The sequence below is a fragment of the Sus scrofa genome, chromosome 6, assembly GCF_000003025.6.
Source record: "Sus scrofa isolate TJ Tabasco breed Duroc chromosome 6, Sscrofa11.1, whole genome shotgun sequence".
Classification (NCBI taxonomy): Eukaryota; Metazoa; Chordata; class Mammalia; order Artiodactyla; family Suidae; genus Sus; species Sus scrofa.
This window is the reverse complement of record NC_010448.4, coordinates 81,495,687-81,522,757: the sequence shown is the minus strand read 5'-3', so window position 1 is coordinate 81,522,757 and position 27,071 is coordinate 81,495,687. Positions and strand designations below refer to the sequence as shown.

General features: G+C 49.8%; 1 protein-coding gene across 1 annotated transcript; it reads right to left on the bottom strand.

Annotated features, from left to right (window-relative positions):
- Window positions 3,483-14,194, bottom strand: LOC100620900 (elongation factor 1-alpha, somatic form-like). The gene is given in 9 exon segments (XM_005656057.3): window positions 3,483-3,807; window positions 5,545-5,634; window positions 5,637-5,778; window positions 7,042-7,298; window positions 7,385-7,535; window positions 9,844-10,140; window positions 10,237-10,416; window positions 13,048-13,202; window positions 13,357-14,194. Coding segments are annotated over 9 exon segments (1,521 nt in total). The 5' UTR covers window positions 13,484-14,194; the 3' UTR covers window positions 3,483-3,685.

Here is a 27,071-nt window from a genome sequence, read left to right as displayed (position 1 = left end):
TGGGAAACAGGAAGAGAGTGTGAGACTTCCGACCCGGGGCCTTATGGGCCAGGAGGCGGGCTCTTATCCCAAGCTAACCAGCGAGACGATGAAGAGGAAGAGAGGCGCGTCTGGAACGGCCTAGAGTCGGCTTCCCCTTCGTGGACACAGATGGCAACTGCAGGTGACGCTGGCTACTGGGATCGGGGCTCTCCAAAAGCGGTTTTTAAAGTTCCCTGAATAGGTATATTTCCTTGAGCTTCCCGTCCCTCTTGAGATTGTTCCCGCCCATAGCCTCAGAAACGGGTGGTTCTTGCGTGTTGAGACGGCCAGAAAGACACTAAGTCAACTGTGCAAATTATAAAGTAAAAGTTTTATTCTGTAACAATGTAAACAAATGGCATTTAAATATTTAAATAGTAATTAGAGCAGAGTGTTGGCCAAGAGGGGTAAATATGGTCCTGTCTGGTCTAGCTTAATAGTTATGTGACTTTGGGCGGGTTACTAATTAGACCTCTCTCATCTATAGTTTCCCTCAGTTTATGGGAGTTCCCTGATGGCCTAGTGGTTAAGGATCCAGTGCTGTCACTGTTGTGGCGCAGGTTCGATTTCTGGCTGAAAAAATTTCGCATGCTTGGGTGTGGCCAAACACAAAACACCTCGGCTTTTAAAATTTTTTTTTTTTAACATTTATTCTGGCTACTGTTTTATTGAAGGACAGCTATAACCTCTTTGCATTTTGGCTCTTTTTTTTTCTTTTTTATGGTTGCGCCTGCAGCATGTCACAGCAACACCAGATCTGACCTATGCCCCAGCTTTCCGTGACCCAGGATCCTCAACCCACTGGGCAAGGCCAGGGATCAAACCCACATCCTCACGGAGACCATGTTCAGTTTTTAACCCACTGAGCCACAATGGGAGCTTCCAAAACAGCTCAGCTTTAAACTGAGAACTTATATCACATGGGGATTGCTGTGAAAAATGAATTGTGTAGAGCACATAGTTAAGCCCACAACAAGTGGTTACTCTTATTAGCATAAACCCACTATATTCAAGCAACCCCTCTCCCCCCAGAAAAAGTATTAGGCATGGTATATTATCAAGAGAGTGTCATCCTGCGGGCACACAGATGGCTTGCAGATTGGTCTCTAGCAGACAAGGACTCCAGTCTCAGGCAATAAGAGGCCTCCCTGGGTTGCACTAAATCCTCAACAGCAGGATCCAGCAGGTGCCAGGATCCACACCCCAGGCAGAAGCTGGCTTGGGTTGGCCAATTCCTCTGACAAGGACAAATGGAGACAGGAGAACATACAGGGCTTTGGTAGAAAAGGAGCCAAGGGGCTTTCTCCTGCTGCCATAATTCCTTCCTCGTCCCCACAGGGCAAGAGAGGTTCTTCCTGTTTCATCTTTAGGGGAAAAAAAGGGCACTTCTGGGAAGCTGGGCTATTGGAGGAAGGCAAAGAGAAGAGGCCCATCCTTTGAGCCTCTTCCATCAAGCACCCAGTGCTAGTCCAGAGTAGGGGGCCTCAGGTGGACCCCTCGGATGGGGAAGCCAAGGGCAGGACTGCTCCAGAACTCCAGGGATAGGATAGCTGAATGGATGGGGAGTTCCCATTGGGGCGCAGCAGTAACAAACCCAGCCAGTATCCATGAGGATGTGGGTTCGATCCCTGGCCTCACTCAATGGGTCGGGGATCTGGCATTGCTGTAAGCTGTGGTGTATGTCACAGATTCAACTCGGATCCCATGTTGCTGAGGCTGTGGTGTAGGCTGGCAGCTACAGCTCCAATTCAACCCCTAGCCTGGGAACCTCCATATGCTGTGGGTGTGCCCCCCCCCAAAAAAGACAGCTGAATGCAGCACATGATCCCGGATTGTCTTTTGCCATATTATTAGGACCATTGGCAAAATTCGTAGACTTCAGAAATGTATGTACAGTTATTTAATGCTTGATCTGATTTTGTGAGCTTGGTTACATAAGAGAATGTCCTTGGGTTTAAGAAATACACCTTGGAGTTCCTGTTGTGGCTCAGCAGGAGTTTGTGACATAGAGTTTATGGAGATGTGGGTTCAATCCCTGGCCTCACTCAGTGGGTTAAGGATATGTATTTCCACATGCTGTGGAGAAGTTCACAGATGCAGCTTGGAGCTGGTGTTGCCATGGCTGTGGCACAAGCCTGCAGCTATAGCTCTGACTTGACCCCTACCTTGGGAACTTCCATATGCCAAAGGGGCAGCCATTAGAAAAAGAAGAAGGAAGGAAGGGAGGGAGGGAAGAGAGAAAGAAAGGCATTCAGTATTTGGAGGAAATGGGCAGCATATCTGCAGTTTACTATCAAATGGTTCAGAAAAAAATATATATTTAGAGGGAAAAGGATAAAGCAAATATGGTAAATTTAAGATTTGGGGAATCAAGATGAAGGATACATGGGACTTCTTGCCACTTCTCTGGAACTCTGAAATTGTCAAAGTTGAGAAAATAACGTGAGGGAAACACGTACCTAGGAAGATACTAAACAGCTTCTCCTTGAGAACTCTCCTCTCATTCCCTCCCTCCACAATTCTCCTCCGTCCGAGTCCCTGGACAGCGGTACCCACACAGGGTAGTGAGGAATAGCTAATTATGGCTCATAGATGATACCAGTAGGTACCAACTCACTTAACCTTCAACATCCCTGTGGAGGCAAACATTATCGTTTTCCCATTTTACAGATGGGCACACAAGACACAAGAGGTTTAGTAACATTTATAGATATTATTTAAATCAGGGGGTCTAACACCAAAGTCCAGACCTGTTCCAGGAGCTGATGAATAAGCTGCCCCGGGCTTTCCCCTTTACACCTTTTCCTCCCCGAGACCACCTCCGCAGCCCCCGCCCCCCAAGCTCTCTGGTTCTTTGTTAGGGCCCAACCTTTGCATGTGAAGTTCCCAGGCTGGGGTGGAATCAGAGCTGCAGCTGCTGGCCTACACCACAGCCACAGCAATGTGGAGCTGCACCTGTGACCTGTGCTGCAGCTTGTGACAACGCTGGATCCTTAACCCACTGAGCAAGGCCAGGGATCAAACGCACATCCTCATGGATGATAGATTTCTTTTCTCTCTCTCTTATTTTAGAGCCACACCCATGGCATATGGAAGTTCTCAGACTAGGGGTGGAATTGGAGCTGTAGCTGCTGGCCTACACCCCAGCCACAGCAACGTGGGATCCAAGCGGTGTCTTCAACCTACACCATAGCTCATGGCAATGCCAGATCCTTAACCCACTGAGCGAGGCCAGGGAACAAACCTGAGTCCTCATGGATACTAGTCAGGTTCATTACTGCTAAGCTACGATGGGAACTCCCTGGATACCAGATTTTGAACCTGCCGAGCCACAACAGGAACTCCAAGGCCCTCTGGTTCTTGCACCCCTCAGGGCCCCAGAGGGAAGGCAGAGGGGCAGGATTCAACCCAGCCCCGCCCCCGCTGCTTCCTCCTCGCTTGAGACATCCAGGTCAGCAGATGCAGAGGCCAAAAAGAGGTGCTGAGCTTTATTCCCATGCCTTCAACTCATCAGCAAAAAGAAAACCAAGTTAGCAGGGGCAGGTTTAAGACAGTGCAGTCAAGAGAAGCCCAAGTTTAAGGCTTCACCTTGAGCCACTCTGTCCTGGGTATAGCTCTGCCTGGTGTGGCCCTGGCCCAGAGGGGCCAGAGGAGCCGTCACCACTCACTTCTTGGCAGCTTTCATGGCGGCCTTGGTGACTCTGCCTCCAGTAGCTGCTTTTTTCTCCACGGCTTTGATGACCCCGACAGCCACAGTCTGCCTCATGTCCCGTGCGGCAAAGCGACCTAGGACAAAGGATGTGGAGAAACAGTGGGGAACGCTGCCAGTGCACAAGCTCTGCAACAATGGCACAGGAAGTCAAGTGTCTCAAATAAGTGAGCACACTTTGAGTGTGCCTACGAGCTCCCTGAATTCTCCCAACAACTCACAGTAGAGCTCATCAGCTCTATTTCATACGTGGCCAAGAAGCTGAAAATCACTTGGCTGTAATGGTTGGAAACCCAGAAGTCTCAGCACTTACAGTCTTAGTTGCTCAACTCGCCTGCTTCCCTAAGTCAAGGTCATGGGGAAAGTATGCTAGCATCCTAATGCCCCCAGCCTTCAGGCAACTAGCACACTCTGCTCATCTGGGGATGGGGGTGGGGATCTTATTTGCATTTAATTATGAATCTGGCAGTTGCTTCTCTTGGGGGTTCTTGAGTGCTCCCCTGACTTCAAGCTGTGGAAGGAAGGGCTTTGGCACTTGGCTTCAAGTCTCATAGTATTTTGGGCAGATGAAGGAACTAAGTCAGCATTGCAGGGTTCAGGCAGCAGCCTCTGTAGCTCACCTCTAATATTAGCCATTTGAAATTCACTCCCATCTCCATTAACTAGGAGACCCTGAGGGCAAGGACTTGTTTATTTGTAAATATCTATATTTAGTACAGAGCCTAGTACAGAGGAGGAAGTGCCTACTTCCTACGTATTGAGTTCAGAAAGTTCCAGAGATTAGTGGTTCAGGCCGAGTCATGCATAACAGAATTAAGGAATCTAAGAGACTGGGTTTCTTAGGCTCCATCAGTGGTTTTCGTCATCCGCCAGGTCTGAAAACTACTGCACCAGAGAGTAGCGGAAAGAAAAAGTCCCTACTAATCTCTGAGTGACTCCCCTCCTCTAGGTTGTTGCTTCTGAAACCTTCAGGGGCAGTCCAGTTACCTGGAGACCTTGTTAATGTGAGAATTTGAATTCAGCAAGCCTAGATGGAGCCTGAGATTCTGCATGTCTTTTTGCTTTTATTTCTTTTTTTGCTTTTTTTAGGGCTGCACCTGTGACATATAGACGTTCCCAAGCTAGGGGTTGAATTGGAGCTGCAGCAGCTGGCCACAGCCACAGCCACAGCCATGCGGGATTCGAGCCACGACCTACACCACAGCTCACAGCAACGCAAGATCCTTAATCCACTGAGTGAGGCCAGGGATGGAACCCAAGTCCTCTTGGATGGTAGTTGGGTTCATTACCACTGAGCCACAGTGAGAACTTCAGATTCTGCATTTCTTTTTTTTTTTTTTTTCCCCATGTCTTTTTAGAGTCACATCAAGACATATGGAGGTTCCCAGGCTAGGGGTCGAATCAGAGCTGTAGCTGCCAGCCTACTCCCTAGCCACAGCAATTCAGGATCCAAACAGTGTCTGTGACCTACACCACAGCTCACAGCAAAGCTGGATCCTTAACCCACTGAGTGAGGCCAGGGATTGAACTTGCATCCTCATGGATACTAGTCGGGTTCCTTACCGCTGAGCCACAATGGGAACTCCAGATTCTGCATTTCTAACAAATTTCCAAGGGATCTGCATGTTGCTGGTGCACAGGAGGAGCACACTTTAAATTAGCAAGGCTCTAAAGTGGCCCCCTGCCTTCCTGCCTGACACTAGGCAAGCTGCTTTCACTTTCTGGGCCCTTGGAGCCTGGCACTCAGATCCCCTGACCGGGTTCTGCTCCCTGGGAGGGGGCAGCTCTGACAGTCAGCCGCTGTTGGGCCTTACCAAGAGGAGGATACTCAGAGAAGCTTTCCACACACATGGGCTTGCTCGGAATCATCTGGACGAGGCCAGCATCCCCAGACCTCAGGCTCTGGGATTGTCTTCCAGCTTCTTGCCTGAGCGCTTGTCAAGCTTCTCCCTCAGCTCTGCAAACTTGCAGGCAATGTGGGCAGTGTGGCAGTCCAGAACTGGTGAGTAGCCAGCTGCAATGCTGCCAGGATGGTTGAGGATGATCACCTGGAAGGCGGGGGTGGGGGGTGGGGGGTGGGGGTGGGGGTGGGATGGAGGATGGGGAAATGGGGGATGGGGAGGGCATTAGCCAAGCATCCTTCAAAGGAGGTGGCTCTAACTGGCTACAGGGTCAGGCGCCTTGGACACGTTTTAAATTATAGTGAATGTTTGAATGTTTATAAGGTATACCAAGTTCCATGCAGAGCAAATCTCATTCATTTTAATTTAATTTTCACAGCAAGGGGCCGGAGTCGTACAAAATCTTGCAGCAAGGAAGTGGCAGAGCGGGGGATGATGATACTAAAATCTTCACACATAGATATGACTGTGTGTACCACTTCTCCCCACCTTTTAGGAAAATGGACTGTAAGACTAGCAGCCACCTAAGTTGTTAGGTGGCCCCAGGTCTGCTATTTATATATCACCTCGTTTAATACTCCCAAGATTGCTGCAAGGCAATACCAGCCTTGACATGCACAAGAAAGAATGTACTAGACCATTGCATTAAGTAAGGGCTTCTTGAAGTTCCTGTGTGCTGAAGCTGGTTAAGGGTCCAACGTTGCCATAGCTGGGGCACAGGTTGCAGCTGCAGCGCTGGTTCAATCCCTGGCCCGGGAACTTCCTCATGCTGAGGGTATGGCCAAAAAAAAGGGGGGGTGGTTGGGGGAGGCTTCATATTCCAAGTCTGGGCCAAGAAAATACGAGAGCTCCGGCCATGAGTTCTGGTGTAGGTCGCAGACGCGGCTCGGATCCCGTGTTGCTGTGGCTCTGGCTTAGGCCGGCGGCTACAGCTCCCATTCGACCCCTAACCTGGGAACCTCCATACGCCACGGGAGCGGCCCAAGAAATGGCAAAAAGACAAAAAAAAAAAAAAAGAAAATACCTGAAAGCTCCAAACATACAGATTCCCAGGTTGCACACAAACCCACTGAGTCAGAAGCCCTGGGGAGAATTCTAGGAATCTGCATTTTTGAAACACTTCCCTGGTGATTTCTGATGCCCTTGGTTTAAGAACTACCACTTTAAGACATCAAGGTCATATTTTAGAAGCTAACCAGATCGGCAAAATGCATTACCTTGTTCAAGGGCAAAGAACAAATATACTGCAGAGTCAGGATACTAATCCAGACTGTCAGGCTCCACTTACACTGCTGTCAAAAGCCCAGCACAGAGCCTGTGCTCAGTGACCGCTTCCTGAATGACCCAGTGACCCATCCTCACAGATGGAATGGCCACCTCAGGAGGGCACCTCTAAGTGGCCTTTCTCACCTGGGCAAGGAAGCTCCCCACCTCTAAGGGAGGGTCATTCTTGCTGTCCCCTGTCACGTTGCCCCGCCTGATGTCCTTTATGGACACGTTCTTCACATTGAAGCCCACATTGTCACCAGGCAGGGCCTCGGCCAGGGCCTCGTGGTGCATCTCCACAGACTTGACCTCAGTGGTGATGTTGCAGGGGGCAAAGGTCACCACCATGCCCGGCTTGAGGATGCCAGTTTCCACCCGGCCCACAGGCACGGTGCCAATACCTGGAGGAACAGAACAACCAGGGCTGTCAGCAGCCAGACCCTAGTGGGTCCTCAACCCCAAGAACCCCCACCCAGCCCGTACTCACCCCCAATCTTGTACACATCCTGCAGGGGCAGCCGCAGGGGCTTGTCTGTAGGGCGGGTGGGGGGCACGATGGAGTCCAGGGCTTCCAGTAGCGTTGTGCCTACCACGTTCCCCTCCTTCCTGGTAATCTTCCAGCTTCTGAACCAGGGCATCTGGAAAAGCCACCAAATGTGCAGCCCACTCAGCCCTGAGAACATCTGTCTCAGGCACCAGCCTGCATTTAACTTGGGACCTAGAGCACTTTCCCTATGCATTCTGAGCCCAGGCTTCCTCATCTGTGAAATGGCAGCATCATTGCCTATATGCATAACAGTGTAAAGTCACAAAAGACCACACCCAGTCCACCGAGCACAATACCTGGTGCACACCATGTGCCCACTAAATAGTGGCAATTGCTCCAAACCTCACAGGCATTGCCCCTGAGTTGAGCCTACATATTTCAGGAAGCAGAGATTCCTAGAGTCTGAATATCCCTCAGGTCTCATTCCATCTGTTCATTCCACAGATGGAGAGACTGAGGTCCAGAGAAGAGAAAGGATTTGCTAACATTCAACAAAGTTAGGTAAACATCAGGAGTAAGAATGAAAACAAGACTACTCAAATATTCCAACACTCATACCTTCTAAAGACTAAGATGTTCTTTAACAGAGGTACCCAAAGAATGCGCTATTGCATCTGAAGACCGAAGAAGCAGACTCTAAGCGAGGGCACATTATTGAGTAACAGACCTTCTGGGAAGGTGACGTTCAGTATTGCCAGTGCCTTATATGCATGCCATTTACGCATTGTATTTACTCCTCTAACAACCCTACCCAGAACTCATCAGAGACATCATCTTTGCCCTCAAAGATGTGTCAGTCAATTGGAAATCCAGGACAGATGACCGAGAAAGAATCAAGGTGGTCATGTAAGGGTCAAGTGGGCTGACCAAAAACTGGTCAGCACTTGGGCTTTACGGTCAGGCAGGTGACTGGAATCCTGATGAATCTCCTCCTTTTCAGCCATAGCAAATGTTGAGCAGATCTCTAGGCTTTGAAACCTCAGTGTCACATCTGTATCCCAGGAAACACCAGCCCTTAGCACAGGGCACTATAGAGAGGTAGGTGCCCTAGCCCCGAAGTCATACACAGCCAAGGTCTCAGTGAATGGTCACTTTCAGTCCTTGGTGAGACTCTCAGAAGGGAGACGGGGCAACAGTTGCCATGGGTGAAAGGGTTGGGAAGGGGATCGGGAATGGTTTTGTTGGATGGGGAAGAAGACTCCTGTCCAGGAAGCCTTCTTCCATGGGAGAGAAGCAGGGCTGTGCAGTACAGAAGTCCCACACAACACGTCTTGCCTTGTGGACTCAAAAATTAGTAGCATGAGAAAGAAGGCTACCCTTTCTATTAATACGCAATGCTTAGAGATGGTCGGGGAGAGGGGAAAGGAAGGAGACTTGAAAAAATGTAATAAGCAATTTTATAGAAATAATTCAAGCTCATGAAAAAAAGTATTCGTTCTCTTTCCTGGAGGGGATAATTGAGAGTCAGAAGGAGGGCCAGAGGACCAATGACTGGCAGATGGCCAAACCAGCCTCTGCCAACTCCTCCTCAAACACCAGCCGCCTCAGTGAGGATGAGCTCTTCAACTGGCTTGATGAACTTGGCAACTCACTTGGCTCTATGCCAACTCATAGACCCTCACAACAAGCCTGTGAGGTCGGCATCATCCCCATCTTGAAGCTGGGGAAACTGAGGTCTCTGATGTGGCAAGTATTTCTTGAGAGCTGGGTCCAACCTCCAAGTCTACTATCTAGTCCACTGGCTGCCTGCTTTATTCTTTTAGCATCTAGAACATGGTAGGTGCCTAATAAATTCTCAGAAGGACATGAGCATGAAACTCTCTTATCTCAGTCACTGAAATGTGTGATAAACAGGTGTTAAAAGCTTCAGATTTGTCACTTTAGATGAGCCCCCTTGACCACCAGCTCATTCATACCTGGTCCCTTCACCTTTTATGTTTTTCTCATTACTTGTCATCATGTAGTATTTTACTCTCCCACTGCTCCCCAACACACACACACCCACAGAGTGTAAGTGCTGTGAGCAGAGTTGCTTCCTAGTTACAGATACTCTCAGCACCAAGGACAGTGCCTGGTGTGCAAATACCATCCAAAGGAACACACTGCCCCTGGCAGTTCTAATCTTTCTCAAGGACAATTGCGCAGAATATGTCAGAAGAGTCCAAAGCAATGCCACAGCAGTGACAACACAGGATCCTTAACCCACTGAGCCACCAGGGAACTCTCTAGTCATGTAGTCTTGAGTTAGGAATCAAATCATGTACTCGTGGAGATGGAGATCACGCACAGTGACTGGCCTAGAAGCACACTCTAAATCCTGGGTATTATATTCTAGGAAAAGCCCCAAGATTTGAGCTGGAAAGTCTCCTTTAATTGGCCCTGCCCCCATTCAGCCTCACCTTGGCGCTGGGCTCTATCACGTTGTCCCCAAGCCAGCCTGAGATGGGCACGAAGGGGACAGTGTCAGCGTCGTAACCGATCTTCTTGATATAGGTCTTCACCTCCCTGCTGATCTCCTCAAAGCGTGTGCTACAGTAAGGAGGCTCCGTGATGTCCATCTTGTTGACCGCCACGATGAGCTGCTTCACGCCCAGCGTGTAGGCCAGCAGTGCATGCTCACGGGTCTGCCCGTTCTTGGAGATGCCAGACTCAAACTCACCTACACCACTTGCCACAATCAGCACAGCGCAGTCCGCCTGGCCCCAGGGACAAAGAGGAAGGCCCAGATCAGACCTGGCCTGGGACACTCGCTGCCCACCCCCATCACCGGGCTGAGGCCACTCTGGTGGTACCTGCGAGGTGCCTGTGATCATGTTCTTGATGAAGTCGCGGTGACCTGGGGCATCGATGATGGTGATGTAGTATTTCTTGGTCTCAAACTTCCAGAGCGAGATGTCAATGGTGATGCCGCGTTCCCGCTCAGCCTTCAGCTTGTCCAGCACCCAGGCGTACTTGAAGGAGCCTTTGCCCATCTGGGCCAGGAGTGAGAAGGAAAACCCCAGGGTTACCTCAACTTCCAAAGCTGCCCATTGACCAAGAAAATTCTCAAGTAACTTGGGAGTCAGAGGGCAGTGTATGGAGAGGCTTTTGCATTTTGGGGGGTGGGGGTTTAGGGTCACACCCTTGGCATATGGAGGTTCCCAGGCTAGGGCTCAAATTGGAGCTGTAGCCACTGGTCTACACCACAGCCACAGGCACGCCAGATCCAAGCCGTGTCTATGACCTACACCACAACTCACAGCGATGCCGGATCCTTAACCCACTGAGCGAGGCCAGGGATCGAACCTGCATCCTCATGGATCCCAGTCAGATTTGTTTCTAATGAGCCAAGACGAGAACTCCTTGTTTTTTGTTTTGTTTTGTTTTTGTTTTTTCTTTGTCTTTTTGGGGATGTACCCACAGCATATGGAGGTTTCCAGGCTAGGGCTCAAATCAGAGCTGTAGCCACTGGCCTACACCACAGCAACGCCAGATCTGAGCCATGTCTGCGACCTACACCACCACTCACGGCAATGCCAGATCTTTAACCCACTGAGCAAGGCCAGGGCATAAAACCCACATCCTCATGGATGCTGTCCTCTATTAAGCCAGGCATTAAAAATATTTGCAGAAAGGTTAACTAATGCCACCCCTCTAAAGTTTTTTGTTTTGGAAAATAGTTATTTTTCAAACCCAAAAAGTATGATGTCATTATGGAAGGAGATTTTCACTGTTATTTTTTGATGAACTCAGTGCAAATTCTGAGTATGGTAAATAGAGATATATATAATTTACCTAAACAAAAATTCTTTGGGGTCTCTTTAAGAGCATAAAGGATTCCCAAGACCATGAGACCCCCCCATGTCAGAGCATTTGTTTTTTATGTTCCATAAACTTCTCTGTTATGCTTTCACCATATTGGCTATTGACCAACCAGTGTTTCCTCAGGGTTTTACAACTTTCCTCACCAGTCCCTGCCACACAAGTGCCCCCACAACAATTTGGACTGTACCTCAGGAAGCCAAGATTAGGAAAATGCAATCTAGCAGCAGACGACACAAATCTGTGCCCTGTTAAGTACTGTCTTATTTATTTATTTTCTTTTTACGGCCACACCTGTGGAGTATGGAAGTTCCCGGGCTAGGGGTTGAATCAGAGCTGCAGCTGCCAGCCTACACCACAGCTCATGGCAACACCGGATCTGAGCCACATCTGTAAACTACACCACAGCTTGTGGCAACGCCAGATCCTTAGCCCACTGGGTGAGGCCAGGAATCGAACCCGCCTCCTTAGAGAGACAACATTGGGTCTTTGACCCTCTGAGCCACAAGGGGAAACTCCCAGTACTGGCTTTTCAATCCTCCCTATTTTTAGGTCCACCACAGCTGGTCCTCCGACCTGCCCATCTTGTTGAGATGCTTCTTCACCTCACCCCAAGGTTTTCCACCCACCTTCCCGGCCCTCCTTTCTCATTCCCTGTGTAGGCTCCCCCCTTTCTCTGACAACTCCAGGTCTCTGCCCCTCACCCTTTCCCACAGCACATGCTCTGCTCTCTCCTGTGGCCTAGTCTCCAGCCTGGGCTTCCACCCCGAGCTCCAGACTTCAGTATTCTGCTGCACCCTGGACACCAACACAGAAGTCCCATGGACACGTCAAGTGTCCCCCACAAAGAACAGACTCATTCAGACCCAGACCAGCTCTGCCTCTGGGATTCACTGACCATCCACTTGCCCAGGCCCCAAGTTCCTCTTCCTCCCTTCCCCAGAGCTCACCCCTAATCTCTGTGGATCCCCACACCTCTGTGCCCCTGGACTCCAGCCATTGCTTGCCAGGCCCACTGCTGCTGCCTGAGCCCAGGCCACACCCCTCCTTACCTGGTTGGCTGCAGCAGCCCCCAGGGGTGGGCCCTTTGGTCTGTTCTCCCTTTGCTGCCCCCAGCGAGCTCTTCCTAATACCCTGACCCTGTCACTTCCTGCAGGGACAGTGACCAGCCTCCTTAGCAGGGCTGTCAAGGCCTAGGTCTCCTGTTTCATCAAATAGCCCTTCTCTACCTCAGGTGCTCTGACCTGTTCTTCTGGTCTCCTTGGGGTCCACAGACACTCTCCTCACTCCCTCAAGACTCAGAGGAGGTCCCTCCCTCTGGGAAGCCTTCAGGGCCTCCCAAGCCAGGTTCATTACCCCTGCCCTGGGCTCCTACAGCACCCACATTCTTACTGAGCTTGGCATGAGGCATGAGGGTGTGTGACCAGGAGTTATGGGCAGGAGAAGGCTTGTTCTGATCACCACTGTATCCCCAGGGGCTCGATGGTAGCTGCATGGCAGATAAATCCTTTCCCCATTTAAATGGGGCTGTGACTTTACCTCCTGAGATACAGTGTGGCACACTCGAATTTAAACTTTGGCCCTGCCCTCCGACGAGGTATTTAACCTGTCTGAGCCTCATTTGCCTCATCTGGAAAATGGCAGCCATACCACCTGCCTGGAATGATTGAGAAGACAAGCACCTACCAGCTCAGCAGGTGCTTGGGGGGAGTGGGCCGCCCCTCCCCCACTGCAAGACCAGCCTCCCAGGGAAACTAAGGCTGGGAAGTGGGGGGGGGGGCACTCAGGCAGAGCAGCCTCACCTCCGAGGCCTCCTTCTCGAACCTTTCAATGGTCCTCTTGTCGATGCCCCCGCACCTGTAGATGAGATGCCCCGTGGTGGTGGACTTGCCCGAGTCCACATGGCCGATGACCACAATATTGATGTGGGTCTTCTCTTTGCCCATGCCTGGAGCTGCTGGGAGAGAGAAGGGCAGGTGTGCTCAGGGCCCCTGCCCCCAGCTCACCTCCCCGGGCAGAGAGTGAGACAGGAGAGGAAAATAGGCTGACCAGGAGGGCACCTGGGGAGGCTGCTCTGGCCTCTTCCCACAGCTCAGGGGGGTCGTGCCTACCTCTTGAGTTGGGAGGAGCCCCTGCACTGCACCTCTTGACACCTAGAACCAGGCAACTGGGTGTCTGGCCCCACCCCCTTTTACAGTCCACATCCCAGGCCCGCCCCTTGCATCCCCACGTCTCCATTGGCTCCTGCTGGCCCTCTGCCCACCAGGTGGGAAAAACCCAGGGCCCAGCTCTCAGGGGGTGGGCTCTCAGGTTTGAGGTGGGGAGAGGGACCAGAGGTTGGTGCCTCTGGGCTTTGAGATGATGAATGATACTGATGCCCTCTCCCCACCACCCCCAGTGCCGGGCTGGGCACTCAGAGTTGGCCCAAGGGTCAAGGCAGGCCTGAGGACAGGGGTGGGGTAAAAGCAGGTAGGCGGTCCTGCACTTGCTGAGCCTGGGTGTTCAGATGCTTGGGTGGGAAAGGGTGGGGGGAGAAGGAGGGAGGGGTGGGAGCTCTCGCTGTTTACTTATCTGCCTCCTGGGTCATCCCTGCCTCCAGCAGCCAGCCAGAGCCTGACCCTGGCAAACCGTGAGCCTACGGAGTGAATGGGGAATGATCACCTCTCACCTTCCAGGCCCTGCCCCCGGAGCCCCCAGAGCGTGCACCATCCCCTTTATGCCACTCCTGACTCGTCTGAAAAGTGCGGCCACGGAGGCCCAGAAGCAGGACCACCAGGGAGAAAGCAGCAGAACTAGGGCTGGAGCGCAAGTTATCTGACCCCAGCCTCTTAGCCAGAACACAGCCCTGCCTCTCAGGGAATTAATGTCTGAAGAAAGGAAGGGAGGGAGAACGTGACTCCAGCCACAGCCTTGTTTATCTCTGTGGTCCCCGCCTCCCGCACGGGGTTGCTGAGTGAATTTTGAGAGTGGGATCTGGGGGTGGGGTTTTGGGGGGGATGATGAGCTGGAGGGGTGTCTGTCTACTGGACTGGAGTGTGAGGGCAGCACAAAGCCAGCATTCTCCAGGGGTTCTGGAAGGAGACACACACACATCAGTTTTTGAGGACCAGGGTCTGTGCCTGAGACCAGCACGATGCAGGGAAAGGTGGCAGAAAGAACAGACTTCCGAGAGAGGCTAACCTAACTGGATTACGATTCTTGCTTTACCACTCTCTCTCTCTGCGGTCCCCCAGCCCCTCTGGGTCGGGGCTCACACCTACCCGGTGTTGCAGTAATTCTAGGAGATTGGGCAACACCCCCTTATAAATCCCCATGATGCTGCTAATAGGTCCTTTAAGAGACAAAGTAGGAACACGTGGGGGCGCGCTAAACACAAACCACAGAGAAAAATGTTCTTATAACCAGAGCGATTGGGTGCTGGGGACAGCTGGGGGGCTGTTATTAAACACTTTGCTGACGACCTGACCAATTCTGGTCCTTGCTCTTGGATTCAGGTGGTGGTGGAGAAATGGCTTGTGCGGGGATGATTGGGTCATGTAGTTAATTTCAACATCATCTAAGCTTTGTGGTTTTTTTGTTTGTTTGTTTGTTTGTTTTTTTACTGATTATTTTGCATTTTGTTATGGTAACAGAACTCTTTAGCTATAATCCCCACAAGTTCATAGAAGGTAAGGTGAGGCCCTAGGGTTACCCAAAAACTTGATTTGCCTCTTGGAGGGTGTTGAGCCAAAAGACAAAACCAAGCCAAAGAATGGGAGGAGGAAGGAGTTGTTACTTGCAGCAAGTAAGGAGAACACCAAGGATCTTTCCCAAAGCTTCCATCAGCAAAACTGGGGAAAGCTTTTTTTTTGTTTGTTTTTTTGCCATTTCTTGGGCCGCTCCCGTGGCATATGAAGGTTCCCAGGCTAGGGGTCCAATCGGAGCTGTAGCCACCGGCCTATGCCAGAGCCACAGCAACGCAGGATCCAAGCCGAGTCTGCGACCTACACCACAGCTCACGGCAACGCTGGATCCTTAACCCACTGAGCAAGGGCAGGGATTGAATCTGCAGCCTCATGGTTCCTAGTCAGATTCGTTAACCACTGCGCCACGACAGGAACTCCAAAACTGGGGAAAGTTTTAAGCGAAGGGTCCACGCATATTCATGAAGGGGCTTGGGTGGTGTGTGCATATTCATGGAGGGGTTTGAGCAGAGACCAATTCAGTATAGAATTGGGGCAAAGGTTGACAGAGTCCAAGCTTAAGTTGATTGAAGTCAGGAGAGTCAAAAAAGAGCAACCTCATCATCCTTGTGGTTCCAGTTGATCTGGTGGTTAAGTGCTCAAGGAGGGTTTAACTTCTGCAGAACAGCTCAAGAGAGTGTTTCAGGCTAATCTTTACCATTGAAATGGACCGGGGAGTCTTTACAACTGATTTATAGTCTTTGTTCTTGTACCTCTCTTGCCTGTTCCCTTGAGATTATTATTACTGAGACTCTTTCAAGGGAAGGCATTGTGGCCAGGCTTCCATCACAAAATGGCTTAGGCCTAAAAGTGGCTTCTCTTATGTCTAAAAACTATTGTCTGGATCTTTTCTCCCGAGGACCCCCCACCCTATCTATTTCCACTATGGGCAGTTGTATTTCCCACCCACCCTTGACCTTGCAGCTCATGTTTCTGGAATATCTGTGGAGCACTGAGAAGGAAACTGGCTTTAGGATCCAAAGCCCAGGCCCCAAGTCCCAGCTCTACCACCTCATGGCTGTGTGAACTTGGGCAGGTCACTTGGCCTCTCTGAGCCTCATATCTCATCAGTAAAAGAAGGGTGGTGATAGCTGACCTCATGGGCTTATTGTGAAAATCATGTGATATGTAAAATTATTTTGCTGCAGGAATGTCTATTGTCAGATGGCATTAGCCTGTGGGAATATGTCAATAAGTGCCTAATTAATGGTTTTAAAATGCTGACTATTTGCTGACCCACCTCCCCAGGTGGGTCAGAAATTTCATTTTACCTCTCGAGAGGTTTTCTGGCATCGGGGTTATTTATCTTATTTTAATTTTTATGGCTGCACCTGCAGCATATGAAAGTTCCTGGGCTAGGGGTTGAATCTGAGATACAGCTGCCGGCCTATGTCACAGCCATGGCAACACCAGATCCAAGCTGCACCTGTGACCTATGCCATGGCTCGTGGCAACTCTGGATCCTTAACCCACTGAGCAAGGCCAGAATCGAACCTGGATCCCTCATGGATACTAGTCGGGTTCATAACCCCCTGAGCCACAGTGGGAACCCCGGGATCTGGGTTTTTAAAAACACTGGACTGGGCTTTTTGCCTAGGTAAAGTAGGTAGTGACTCAATTGTCCCCGAGAGCCCTTCTCTGCACCAGCCAACCATCATCCCAGAAACTCTGCCATCAGCAGAGTCTTAGTTTAGGCTGCTATAACAAAATACTACAGGCTGTGTGAATTAAGAACAATAGAAATTTATTTCTTGCAGTCCTGGAGGCTGGACAGAGAAGCATCCTGTGTTTAAGTCTAAACACAGGATGCTGGCATGGTTGGGGGAGGACCTTCTTCTGCGTGGCTGACTTCTTGTGTCCCCATGTGGCAGAAGGGGCAAGCGAGATCTCTCAGGCCTCTTGCATAAGGACTTAGTCCCCAAAGGCCAGATCTCCTTGTACCATCACATCGGGTGTTCAGACTCAAATAGGAAACATTCAGGAGTTCCCGTCGTGGCGCAGTGGTTAACGAATCCGACTAGGAACCATGAGGTTGCCGGTTCGGTCCCTGTCCTTGCTCAGTGGGTTAACAATCCCGCGTTGCCGTGAGCTATGGTGTAGGTTGCAGACGCGGCGTTGCTGTGGCTCTGGCATAGGCCGGTGGCTACAGCTCCGATTCGACCCCTAGCCTGGGAACCTCCATATGCTGCGGCAGTGGCCCAAGAAATAGCAAAAAGACAAAAAAAAAAAAAAAAAAAAAAAAAAAAACCCAAAAAAACAAATAGGAAACATTCAGACCAGAGCAAGCCATGTGCTGCTTTGGTTCTTCTCTTAAAACATCACCAACAACTCCCCTTGCTCCCCTCCAACCCGCTTCTTTTCTTTTCCTTTTCTGTTAGGGCTTTTCCCTGGCTTCTCATTCTTTAAATGCTGCCTTTGAACGCTTTGGTTTGCCCCAAGGCTTCAACCTCCAAATAAAACTGCTTTCCAGGGAGTTCCCACTGTGGCTCAGTGGTAACAAATCCTACTAGGATCCATGAGGACTTGGGTTCAATCCCTGGCCCCACTGAGCATTGCCATAGCTGAGGTATAGGTTGCAGATGCAGCTTGGATCTGGCATTGATGTGGCTGTGGCTGTGCTGGGTCAGCAGCTGCAGCTCTGATTAGACCCCTAGCTTGGGAACTTCCATATGCTCAGCATGCGGCCCCAAAAAGCAAAACAAACAAGGAAACAAAAACTGCTTCTCGCTCTGAGAAAAGCCAACATTGGAGACTCCATTACTCTGTCTTCCAGGACAAGGACCATGGTTCAGTCATCTCCGTATCCCCCAGACCCCAGCAAAGGGCCTGGCACACAGTAGGTCTTCAGCAAAGGCCTGTGGTATTGGCACGTAGCCTCCAGAATCAAATGAAAGTGTCTTTCCGTCATCCCTGCAGCTAGGAATGAAAGTACAAAACAAGCAGGCCAAACTCGGTATTTCACAGATTTTTTACAGGCTTCCCCCTGCAACACTAAAGTTTGAGTTTGAAAAAAATTAATTAATAAATTAATCATTATTAAAGCAATACACGTAAATCAGACAAAGAAAAACACTATAGGATCACACTTGCATGTGGAATCTAAAAAATAATACGAATGTATCTATATACAAAACAGAAACAGATTCATGGACATAAAAATCAAACTTCTGGTTACCAAAGGGGAAACAGGGAAGGGAGGGATTAATCAGGAGTATAGAATGAACAGATACAAACTACTATACATAAAATAGGTAAGCAACAAGGGTTTACTGTATAACATAGGGAACAATACTCAATATCTTTTAATAACCTATAATGGAAAATAATCTAAAAAATATATAATGGAATCACTTTTCTGTACATCCGAAACTAACACAAAATTATAAATCAACTAGGGAGTTCCTGTTGTGGTTGAGCGGGTTACGAACCTGACTTTGTCTATGAGGATGCAGGTTCAATCCCTGGCCTCACTCTGTGGCATAAGGCTCGGGCATTGCTGTGAGATGTGGTGTAGGTCACAGATCCGGCATTGCTGTGGCTGTGGTGCAGGCTGGCAGCTGCAGCTCTGATTTGACCCCTAGCCTGGGAATCCATGCACCATGGGTGCAGCTCTGAAAATAAATAAATAAATAAAAAGCAATATTCTAAATCAGTTATACTTTAATTTAAAATTACGATACATAATTAATATGGAGTTTACAGAAAAATAGAAAGAAAACCAAGCTATTCATAATCATGCAACCACCCAGGCACTATCATAATTAAATTGTCATATTTCCCTCATGTTTTTCCTTTTTTTTAGGTTTTTATTTTTTGTATTAAAGTTGATTTACATTGTTCTGTCAATTTCTGCTCTTTTTTTTTTTTTTCTTTTAAAGGGCCACACCTGTAGCATATGGAAGTTCCCAGACCAGAGGTGGAATCAGAGCTGCAGCTGCAGGTCTACGCCACAGCCATAGCAATACCACATCCAAGCAGCATCTGCAACCTACACCACAGCTCAGGGCAACACCAGATCCTTAACCCACTGAACAAGGCCAGGGATCAAACCTGCATCCTCATGGTTACTAGTTGGGTTCCTAACCTGCTGATCCACAACAGGGACTCCTCATGTTTTTCCTTTAAAAAAAAAAAAAAAAAGAACCCAGGAGGAGTTCCCATCGTGGCACAGTGGAGATGAATCCGACTGAGAACCTTGAGGTTGCGAGTTCGATCCCTGACTTTGCTCAGTGGGTTAAGGATCCAGAGTTGCTGTGAGTTGCGGTGTAGGTCACAGACAAGGCTCTGATCTGGCATTGCTGTGGCTTTGACATAGGCCGGCAGCTGTAGCTCCAATTTGACCCCTAGCCTGGGAACTTCCATATGCCATGGGTGCGGCCCTAAAAAGCAAAAAAAAAAAAAAAAGAACCCAGAAATTCCCTGGTAACTCAGAGGATTAAGGATTGGGCGTTGACATCGCTGTGGCTTGGGTCAGAAATGTGGCACAGGTTCAATTCCTGGGCCCAGAACTTCCACATGCCATGGGCACACCCCCCAAAAAATCCTAGTGGATAAAGAAGATGCGGTCCACATAAACAATGGATATATATCATTAAGCATCTACTATGTGTCAGGCAGTGTTCTACACCCTGGAGGATGAAAGCAACAAAGCCCTGCCCTCAGGTGCTGGCATTCTAGCTTCCCTCATGTCTGAGAGGCAGCTATGGTGTGGTACTGTTGGGCTGCACCCCGCAGGCCTGCAAGCCCTATACTTGCCCAGCCTCAAGATTGAAGAAAGAGGCTGGAGTTGGAGAGAGAGACTTCAGTGGTTTAATGCATGGGGAAGCTCACACGTCTGAAGCAAAGTCCTGGAGCAGCACCCCATTGTGTGCGGTGGATGGCAGATGGTGGGCAGGACAAGGCAAGAATCTTCACCACTCGGTGGGGGGCTGGGGAAGATTACTAGTTATAGAGGGAATTGACATCAGGTTGGCTCATCATTTACCAGGGAAATCAGCAGAGGAGCACACCCACCTAGTAAACTATCGTAGTAGAGATAGCTCTGATCTAAAGATTAGAACAGTCGCTAGCTGGGATAGGGAGGCTAGTACATAGGCATTTGCGGATGAGGGTCTATGATTAAGAGGGAAGATCAGGAGTTTTGTTTTGTGTCTCAGTGGGTTAAGAGGCCAACTAGTAAAAAAAAAAAAAAAAAAAAAAGAAGCCAACTATTATCCATGAGGGTGCAGGTTCTCCCCTTGGCCTCACTCAGTGGGTTAAGACTCCCGAGCTGCTGCAAGCTGTGCATAGGTCACAGATGTGCCTCGGATCCCATGTTGTGGCTGTGGCGTAGGCCAGCAGGTGCAGTTCCAATTTGACCCCTAGCCTGGGAACTTCCATGTGCCACAGGTGCAGCCCTACAAAGAAAAAGATAAACACGCAGATGGAGTTTCCTGGTGGTCAGCATGTTAAGGACCCGGGGTTGTTACAGCTGTGGCTCTGGTCACTGCTGTGCTGTGGGTTCTATCCCTGGCCCAGGAACTTCTGCATGCCACCGGCATCTCTGTCACTGACTGGCTCAGTGGCCTCGGACAAATCACATATCTTTGGTCCTCATTCCTTCTTTATAAAAAAAATTCTTTTTCAAAGGTGGGCAGAGATTGGAGGTACTATGGGACTCTCTTTCAAACTCTCACCTTCTGGGGTCCATTCCGTGGCTCTAAATTCAGTTTCTAATCACCTTCACCCAATCTCTCAGAGACCTCAAGCTTCTCAGCTGGCCCAGGCTTTCCCTGCCTGTAAAACGCAGCTTTGATGAACTCATTTGCCCTCCAGCGGTGACTTACTGTGTTGTCCAAGGGGCAACATAGGATTGGAACCTAGGGTGGGGAGTTGGGGTTAATTAGCGAATGTGGTTGAGACTGTAACTGGGAGAACTGTGGACGGTGCCAGAGTTGGGGTCTGAGCCTGGGTCCAGTTCTTTCCACGAACCCCCGAGGAAGAGGGGACCTGGGAGGGAGAAGGGGAGAGGAAGATGTTGGGAGGCCACAGTGGCAGAGAAAGCCAGACTGGAGAGAAGGAGGGAGAGAAACAGAGAGAAAGGGACAGAGCAGACCTATGGGGAGAAGCAGAGAGAAGAACCCCCATTTCAAGCTCTTGGAATCTGTGAGACACCCCTGAGTCTTTGTAACGGATTCTCCCCACTTTCTTCTATTAGACTCCAGTTAATGTCTGTTCTTTGTCACCGAAGCTTTTTAAGTCACATGGGTTAGAGTGCAGAGAGGTGTTGTTATTTTTCTGAAAAGCTGAGTATGTTTTCAATAGAAAAAAAGAGAAAGCTAAACAAGAGCAGAGGCACCCACACACCACAATAAGAACAAACCGAAAGGAAAACAACCATTAGTTACTAATTTGAGATGTTTCTTGAGCACCCATAATATGTCAAGCATTATGTCCAGAGACTTTTTTTTTTGGACCGCCTTTGGCATATGGAGTTCCCAGGTCAGGGATCAGGTCTGAGCCACAGTTGCGACCTAAGCCACAGCTGCAGCAACAACAGATCCTTAACCCACTGTGCCGGGCCTGGGGTCAAACATACATCCCAGCGCTCCCAAGACACTGCGGACACTGCAGATCCTGTTGCACCACAGCGGGAACTCCACGTCCGATGCCTTTTATATATACATTATCTCCTCTAATCTTCACAACAACCCTTGAGCTGTAGTTTTCCCCCATCGGAGGACTGATTCATTGAGGCACAGAGAGGTTAAGGGACGCCTGCAAGGACACACAGCTGGTGAGCAGCAGAGATGCTGTGAGTCAGGGCTTGGTGAGATGATAATAAGCTGGGTCTTACCTGTGTCAGCACAGCTCAGGAGTGAGGACATTTCCTGGGTGGGGGAACGCTTGGCCCAGATAATGTAGCCATCCAGAAAGGTCACACCCTGCCATGACTCAGTTATTCTGGCTCTAGAAGAACACAGTAATCTTTCCACAGCTTGAAGCACAGAGGGGTAAGTGGGAGAAGAAATAAAAAGTACTCGGAATCTCTAAGTATCTCTTATTTTCCATTTTCTCAAGGTTTTTCCTTATAAAAAGCCTCCTTGGACTGAGTGAAAGTGATTCCTCTCCTAGCTCCCTGGAGGAGGTTATCAGGAGTAGGAGAGGAAGAGGCAATAGGCAAATTGGATCTGGAATCTGGAGGTGACTTTGCAGTTGCATTGTCTCAATATACAAAGGTTTCTTGGAGAGTTCCTGTTGTGGCTCAGCAGGTAAAGAACCCAACTAGTATCCATGCAGACACAGGTTCGATCCCTGGCCTCACTCAGTGGGTTAAGGATCCAGTGTTGCAGACACACTGTGCAGATGTGTTTATACACTGTGGTATAGATCACAGACATAGCTCGGATCCCGCGTTGCTGTGGCTGTGGTGTAGGCCCGCAGCTGCAGCTCCGATTTGACCCCTAGCCGGGGAACTTCCACATGCCGTGGGTGCGGCCCTAAAAAGACAAAAAAAAAGTATAAAGCCCATTGTTGGGAAAGGTGGGCTCTGCCAGGCTACCTCTCCTAATCCATACCCACTACTTCTAACAGCTGAGGGCAAGGGCTTCAGAGACGCTGAATGTGCAAATCAGGTGTTGAATTTATTCCCTTCAGGATTCTTGAAAGCTTCAGTCGCCTTCCACATACTTAACTGACACTTCTTAGAATGAAAGGGGAGAGTGAGAATGAAATACTCAATATGCTGGGATGATACATCCCATTGCAACTGTCCTGTGTAAACAGGGACGTGTGGTCCCCCTACTTATTTGTACAATGGGATTAAGTGGAACCAGGCACAGAAATCAGGGCGCACAAAGGGCCGAATGAGCAGCACCTATTATCATTTCTACCCTCTGTGTTCATCCCCAACCCACATTCAAGGCTCATTCTCTTGTCGATCGATCGGTTACAGGAAGCAGTGCTGGTGCCCCTGATGTGAAGATGTCCTGCTCACCCATCTACTCAGCCAGCTTTCTGTAAGCGGCTCATGTATCCCAGGCCCTGGGCTGGATTCTGGGGATGCAAGTCAGGGACACCCCTTGCCCTCCTGGCAACATTCTGAGCTGTATCCTGTGAGCCGTCTTGTAGAGACAGAAACCCCACCAGGTGGGAGAGGTTAACTACGTGATGACCTGACTGTAGCCATGACACAAGCTGCCATGATTCCCGGAACTGGCCTCAAGGAAACTGACCCTGGACCAGAAGATTAACTGTACTTAACACAATCAAGATGATGTTGGTCAGACCACCACAGGATCGGCTTCAAGACGCCTGTCAGCTGACTGTGGGGCCCCCTCCGTCTCTCTGTAAAAGCTCTTGCTGGCTGATTGTCAGTGTGGGAGTCAGCCCTTTGGTCAGAAGTCCGCCCCTCCCCCTCCAACCTGGTTGCTGGCATCCAAGATAAAGCAAACTGTCCTTTACACCAACCTTGCCTCTTTGTTGGCTTTAGAGCAGTGAGCAGCCAGACCCTGCTTTCAGTAACACTGTGAGGAAGGTTTTACTGTATCCCGATTTACAGAAAAGGATGTAGAGGCTCAGAGAAAGAAGTTAAGGAACTTGCCCAAGTCCACATAGCTGGCTTTACGACATGGCCCTATAATGCCACCATTAGCTGCAGAGTGAAAAACCCCCATCCCTGGAAACATCCACACATTCATCCCTCCTCTTGAGGTTCCAGGTTTTGTTGTTGTTGTTAGGGCCACACCCGTGGCACAAGGAGGTTCCCAGGCTGGGGTCAAATTGGAGCTGTAGCCACTAGCCTATCCCACAGCCACAGCAACACAGGATCAGAGCCACGTCTGTGACCTACATCACAGCTCATGGCAACATCAGATCCTTAACCCACTGTGCTATGGCAGGAATCGAACCTGAGTCCTCATGTATACTAGTCGGGTTCGTTACCACTGAGCCATGTCAGGAACTCCCCGCACATCTATTTTTATCTAGAGTTTTGGTACCTGTCTACTACCAATCCCAACTGGGTGGGTCAGAGACAAATTTGTATTTGCTTAGTAAATACATAGTTAACCACTAAACACGTGACAAGCACTTGGCAGGAAAAGTATTGCAAATATGTACCGTGGGGACCTGACCCCATTTTAGCAATGTGGGAGGGCTTCCCAGAGGAGGTGACTTTTCAGCTGAGTTGGGAAGGATGACTAGGAGCTGGCCAAGAGATGAGGGGGATAAGAAGCCTGCCAGGTCCCTTATTGATCCCAGCTTGCTCAGCCATTTTCAGACAATTCATGCCCCAGGGCTGTCACCAAGGTGTGACAACAGATTCTCAGACACTCTCCCTTCCTGCCACATATACATTCACATGCACAAGACCCCAGTAGCAGGACCCCCCCTCCCAGCCTGATGCCTGGATAGCCCTTTACACCTTTCGCTCTGCTTTCCATTGATCTCTTTCTCCTGGAGTCATGCTTCTTGTGTTCAAATTCCAGCTTCACACTTGCTTGCATGTAAACTTGGGCCTGATATTCAAATTCCCTGAAGCTGCTCCTCAGCTGTAAATGAGGATAGTAACCCTTCCCAGCTCTTGGAGTCATGGAGAGGGTTGAGGGTGATAGCCCCGTAAAGCACCTACTCACGCCTGTCCCACAACTGTGGTAGCTGGGTCCTTGCTCATTGCCCTTCACCTTGGCCTTGCTCTGGCCCCACTCTGTGGCCTGGTGCAGGGCTCCTGCTTCTCCTTCGCCTCCTAGCTCACTGCCTCCCCATGTGTCTACTGGGCCTCCTTTCTTTTTTCTCTTCCCTCCTTCCTGAACCTGAGACCCAGGATACCTGAGAGGCTGGGGAAGGAGAAAGGGCAGTCACCTCCCAAAGGGAGATGCTGCCTGGCTTAGATTCCCAAGTAGGGAGGGGGAGGGGCTTTTGCTCAGCCGGAGACCCCAGAAAACCCTATGCAGATCCTGCAATGCATAACCCTGACTACCTGCCTATTTCCCATCTGTAAACCAGAAAAGAGAGGGGATTGGCTTAGATACTCCTAGATGCCCTTAGGGGGCACTCTGGGGGCTAAGTCCACACTGGCGTCAGGTGGGATGCGGGGAGCATCTCAGGGCGTGGATTGGCATCCTGGATCCTCCTCCATTTCTCTGAGTCGTCTTGAAGAAGACAGTTCTCTCTGAGCCATGGTCTCCTCATTGGCAAATTGAGGTCGGACAACAATCTCTGCTTACTACCCTCCCAGGGCTCTTGGAAGGAAACAGCGTTGAGAAGAAGGGCAGAAAAAGAGAATTGTGCTGGAAAAGAGAGCCTTCCTCTCTCTGGCCACGCTGCACCTCTTGACCAGTAGATGGCGCCATCGTAGCGCCAGTGGCCTCCCGTCTCCCTGCAATGAGCTTCCAGGTCCAATCTGCTCGACTGCGTCTACTTGGATGGGGCAAAACTTGGTCTAGAGTGTTCATTAAGGGCCAAACTTCGGAGCCGATAGGTCCAGACTGGACTGCTTCTATTCCTTTAATAAAGGCAGTGTGACTTTTGGTAACTCACTTAACCTCTCTGAACCTCAGTCTCCCCATCTGTAAAATGAGGATCTTGCATTGTCTGGAGGACTGGTTCCAGGTAGGATGGAAGGCTCCTGCAGAACCTGCAGCAAGTCAGTGCTTAGTGCTGGGACTAGCACAGCTGCCTTCAGAGGGAGGCAGCAACTCCTGTTCCCTCCCAAGCTACCCAAATTCAGCCACACTGTGTTACCCGCTTCCAGTCACGTCACCAGGCTTTCACTGCTGCCCCCTGGGTGGAATATTCTCCTCATCCATATGTTGTGACTTCATAGAATTTGAGAGTTGTTTTTTTCCTAACTGCTTGTTTAAATCTTACTGAGATATAATTTATATATCATAAAAATTCCCTCATTTTAAGTGTATGACCCAATAGTTTTTAGGAATTTTTTAATTTTATCATTAAACCTTGCACTACAAACCTGAAAAGTGGGAGTTCCCGTCGTGGCGCAGTGGTTAACGAATCCGACTAGGAACCATGAGGTTGCGGGTTCGGTCCCTGCCCTTGCTCAGTGGGTTAACGATCCGGCGTTGCCGTGAACTGTGGTGTAGGTTGCAGACGCGGCTCGGATCCTGAGTTGCCGTGGCTTTGGCGTAGGCCGGTGGCTACAGCTCCGATTCAACCCCTAGCCTGGGAACCTCCATATGCCACGGGAGCGGCCCAAGAAATAGCAACAACAACAACAAAACAACGACAAAAAAAAAGACAAAAGACAAAAAAAAACAAAACAAACAAACAAACAAAAAAACCTGAAAAGTAACCAAGAAACCGGCAATAAACAACATGAAGTCTCCCCTCTAGAGGGAGGGATGCAGAGCAGCACTCAAGATTTGATTTTCAAAATTGTGTATCACAAATTTGACCTCTCTCCTGAGTCCCGGACCCTCTCTCTGGAGTCCCTTGACAGTGCCATATGGCTATCCCCAGCCCCTCTAAGTCAGTGCACCCCAACCAAACTCATCATTGCCTCCCCTCCCTCCTCTTCCAGCGTTTCCCATCTCCCTTCTTGGCTTCTTCCGGCCAGCAATTCCATCTTTTTTCTCTATGTTCTTAGCACTTCGCTTAGGACCTGACACTTAGTAAGTGCTCAATAAAAGGCTGCTCTCTGCATGAATGAAATAATCAGCACCATCCAGTTACTCAAGTTTGATTGCTCTCCCCTCACAGCCCATCTGCCAGCCACCCTGTTGAATGGAACCTGGAACTGTCTGGCTGGTGTCCACCCCTGTCCTGTGTCTGCAGCTCCAGCCTTGACCTCCCACCCCCACCATTACAGTGGCCTCTCCCTTATGCTCCTCCACTCCCTGTCTCCCCACCTTGGACCTTTCTCCCTCTTTCTGGTCCTAGGGTGACTTCTCAAAAAAGCACATCTGATCCCATCATCCTCACCCTAAGAACATGCTACCCATCCTGCTACCATGAAGTCCAGATCCTCCAGTGGGATGCATGCAGCCCTGCAGGGTTTGGCCCCAGCCCATCTGTCCAACCTTGGCCTTGTCCGTCTCACCTCTCCAACCCTTCCAGGCTCTAGTCACTACAAGAGCAGTTTGACAATGTGGCCCAGAGGCAGATCT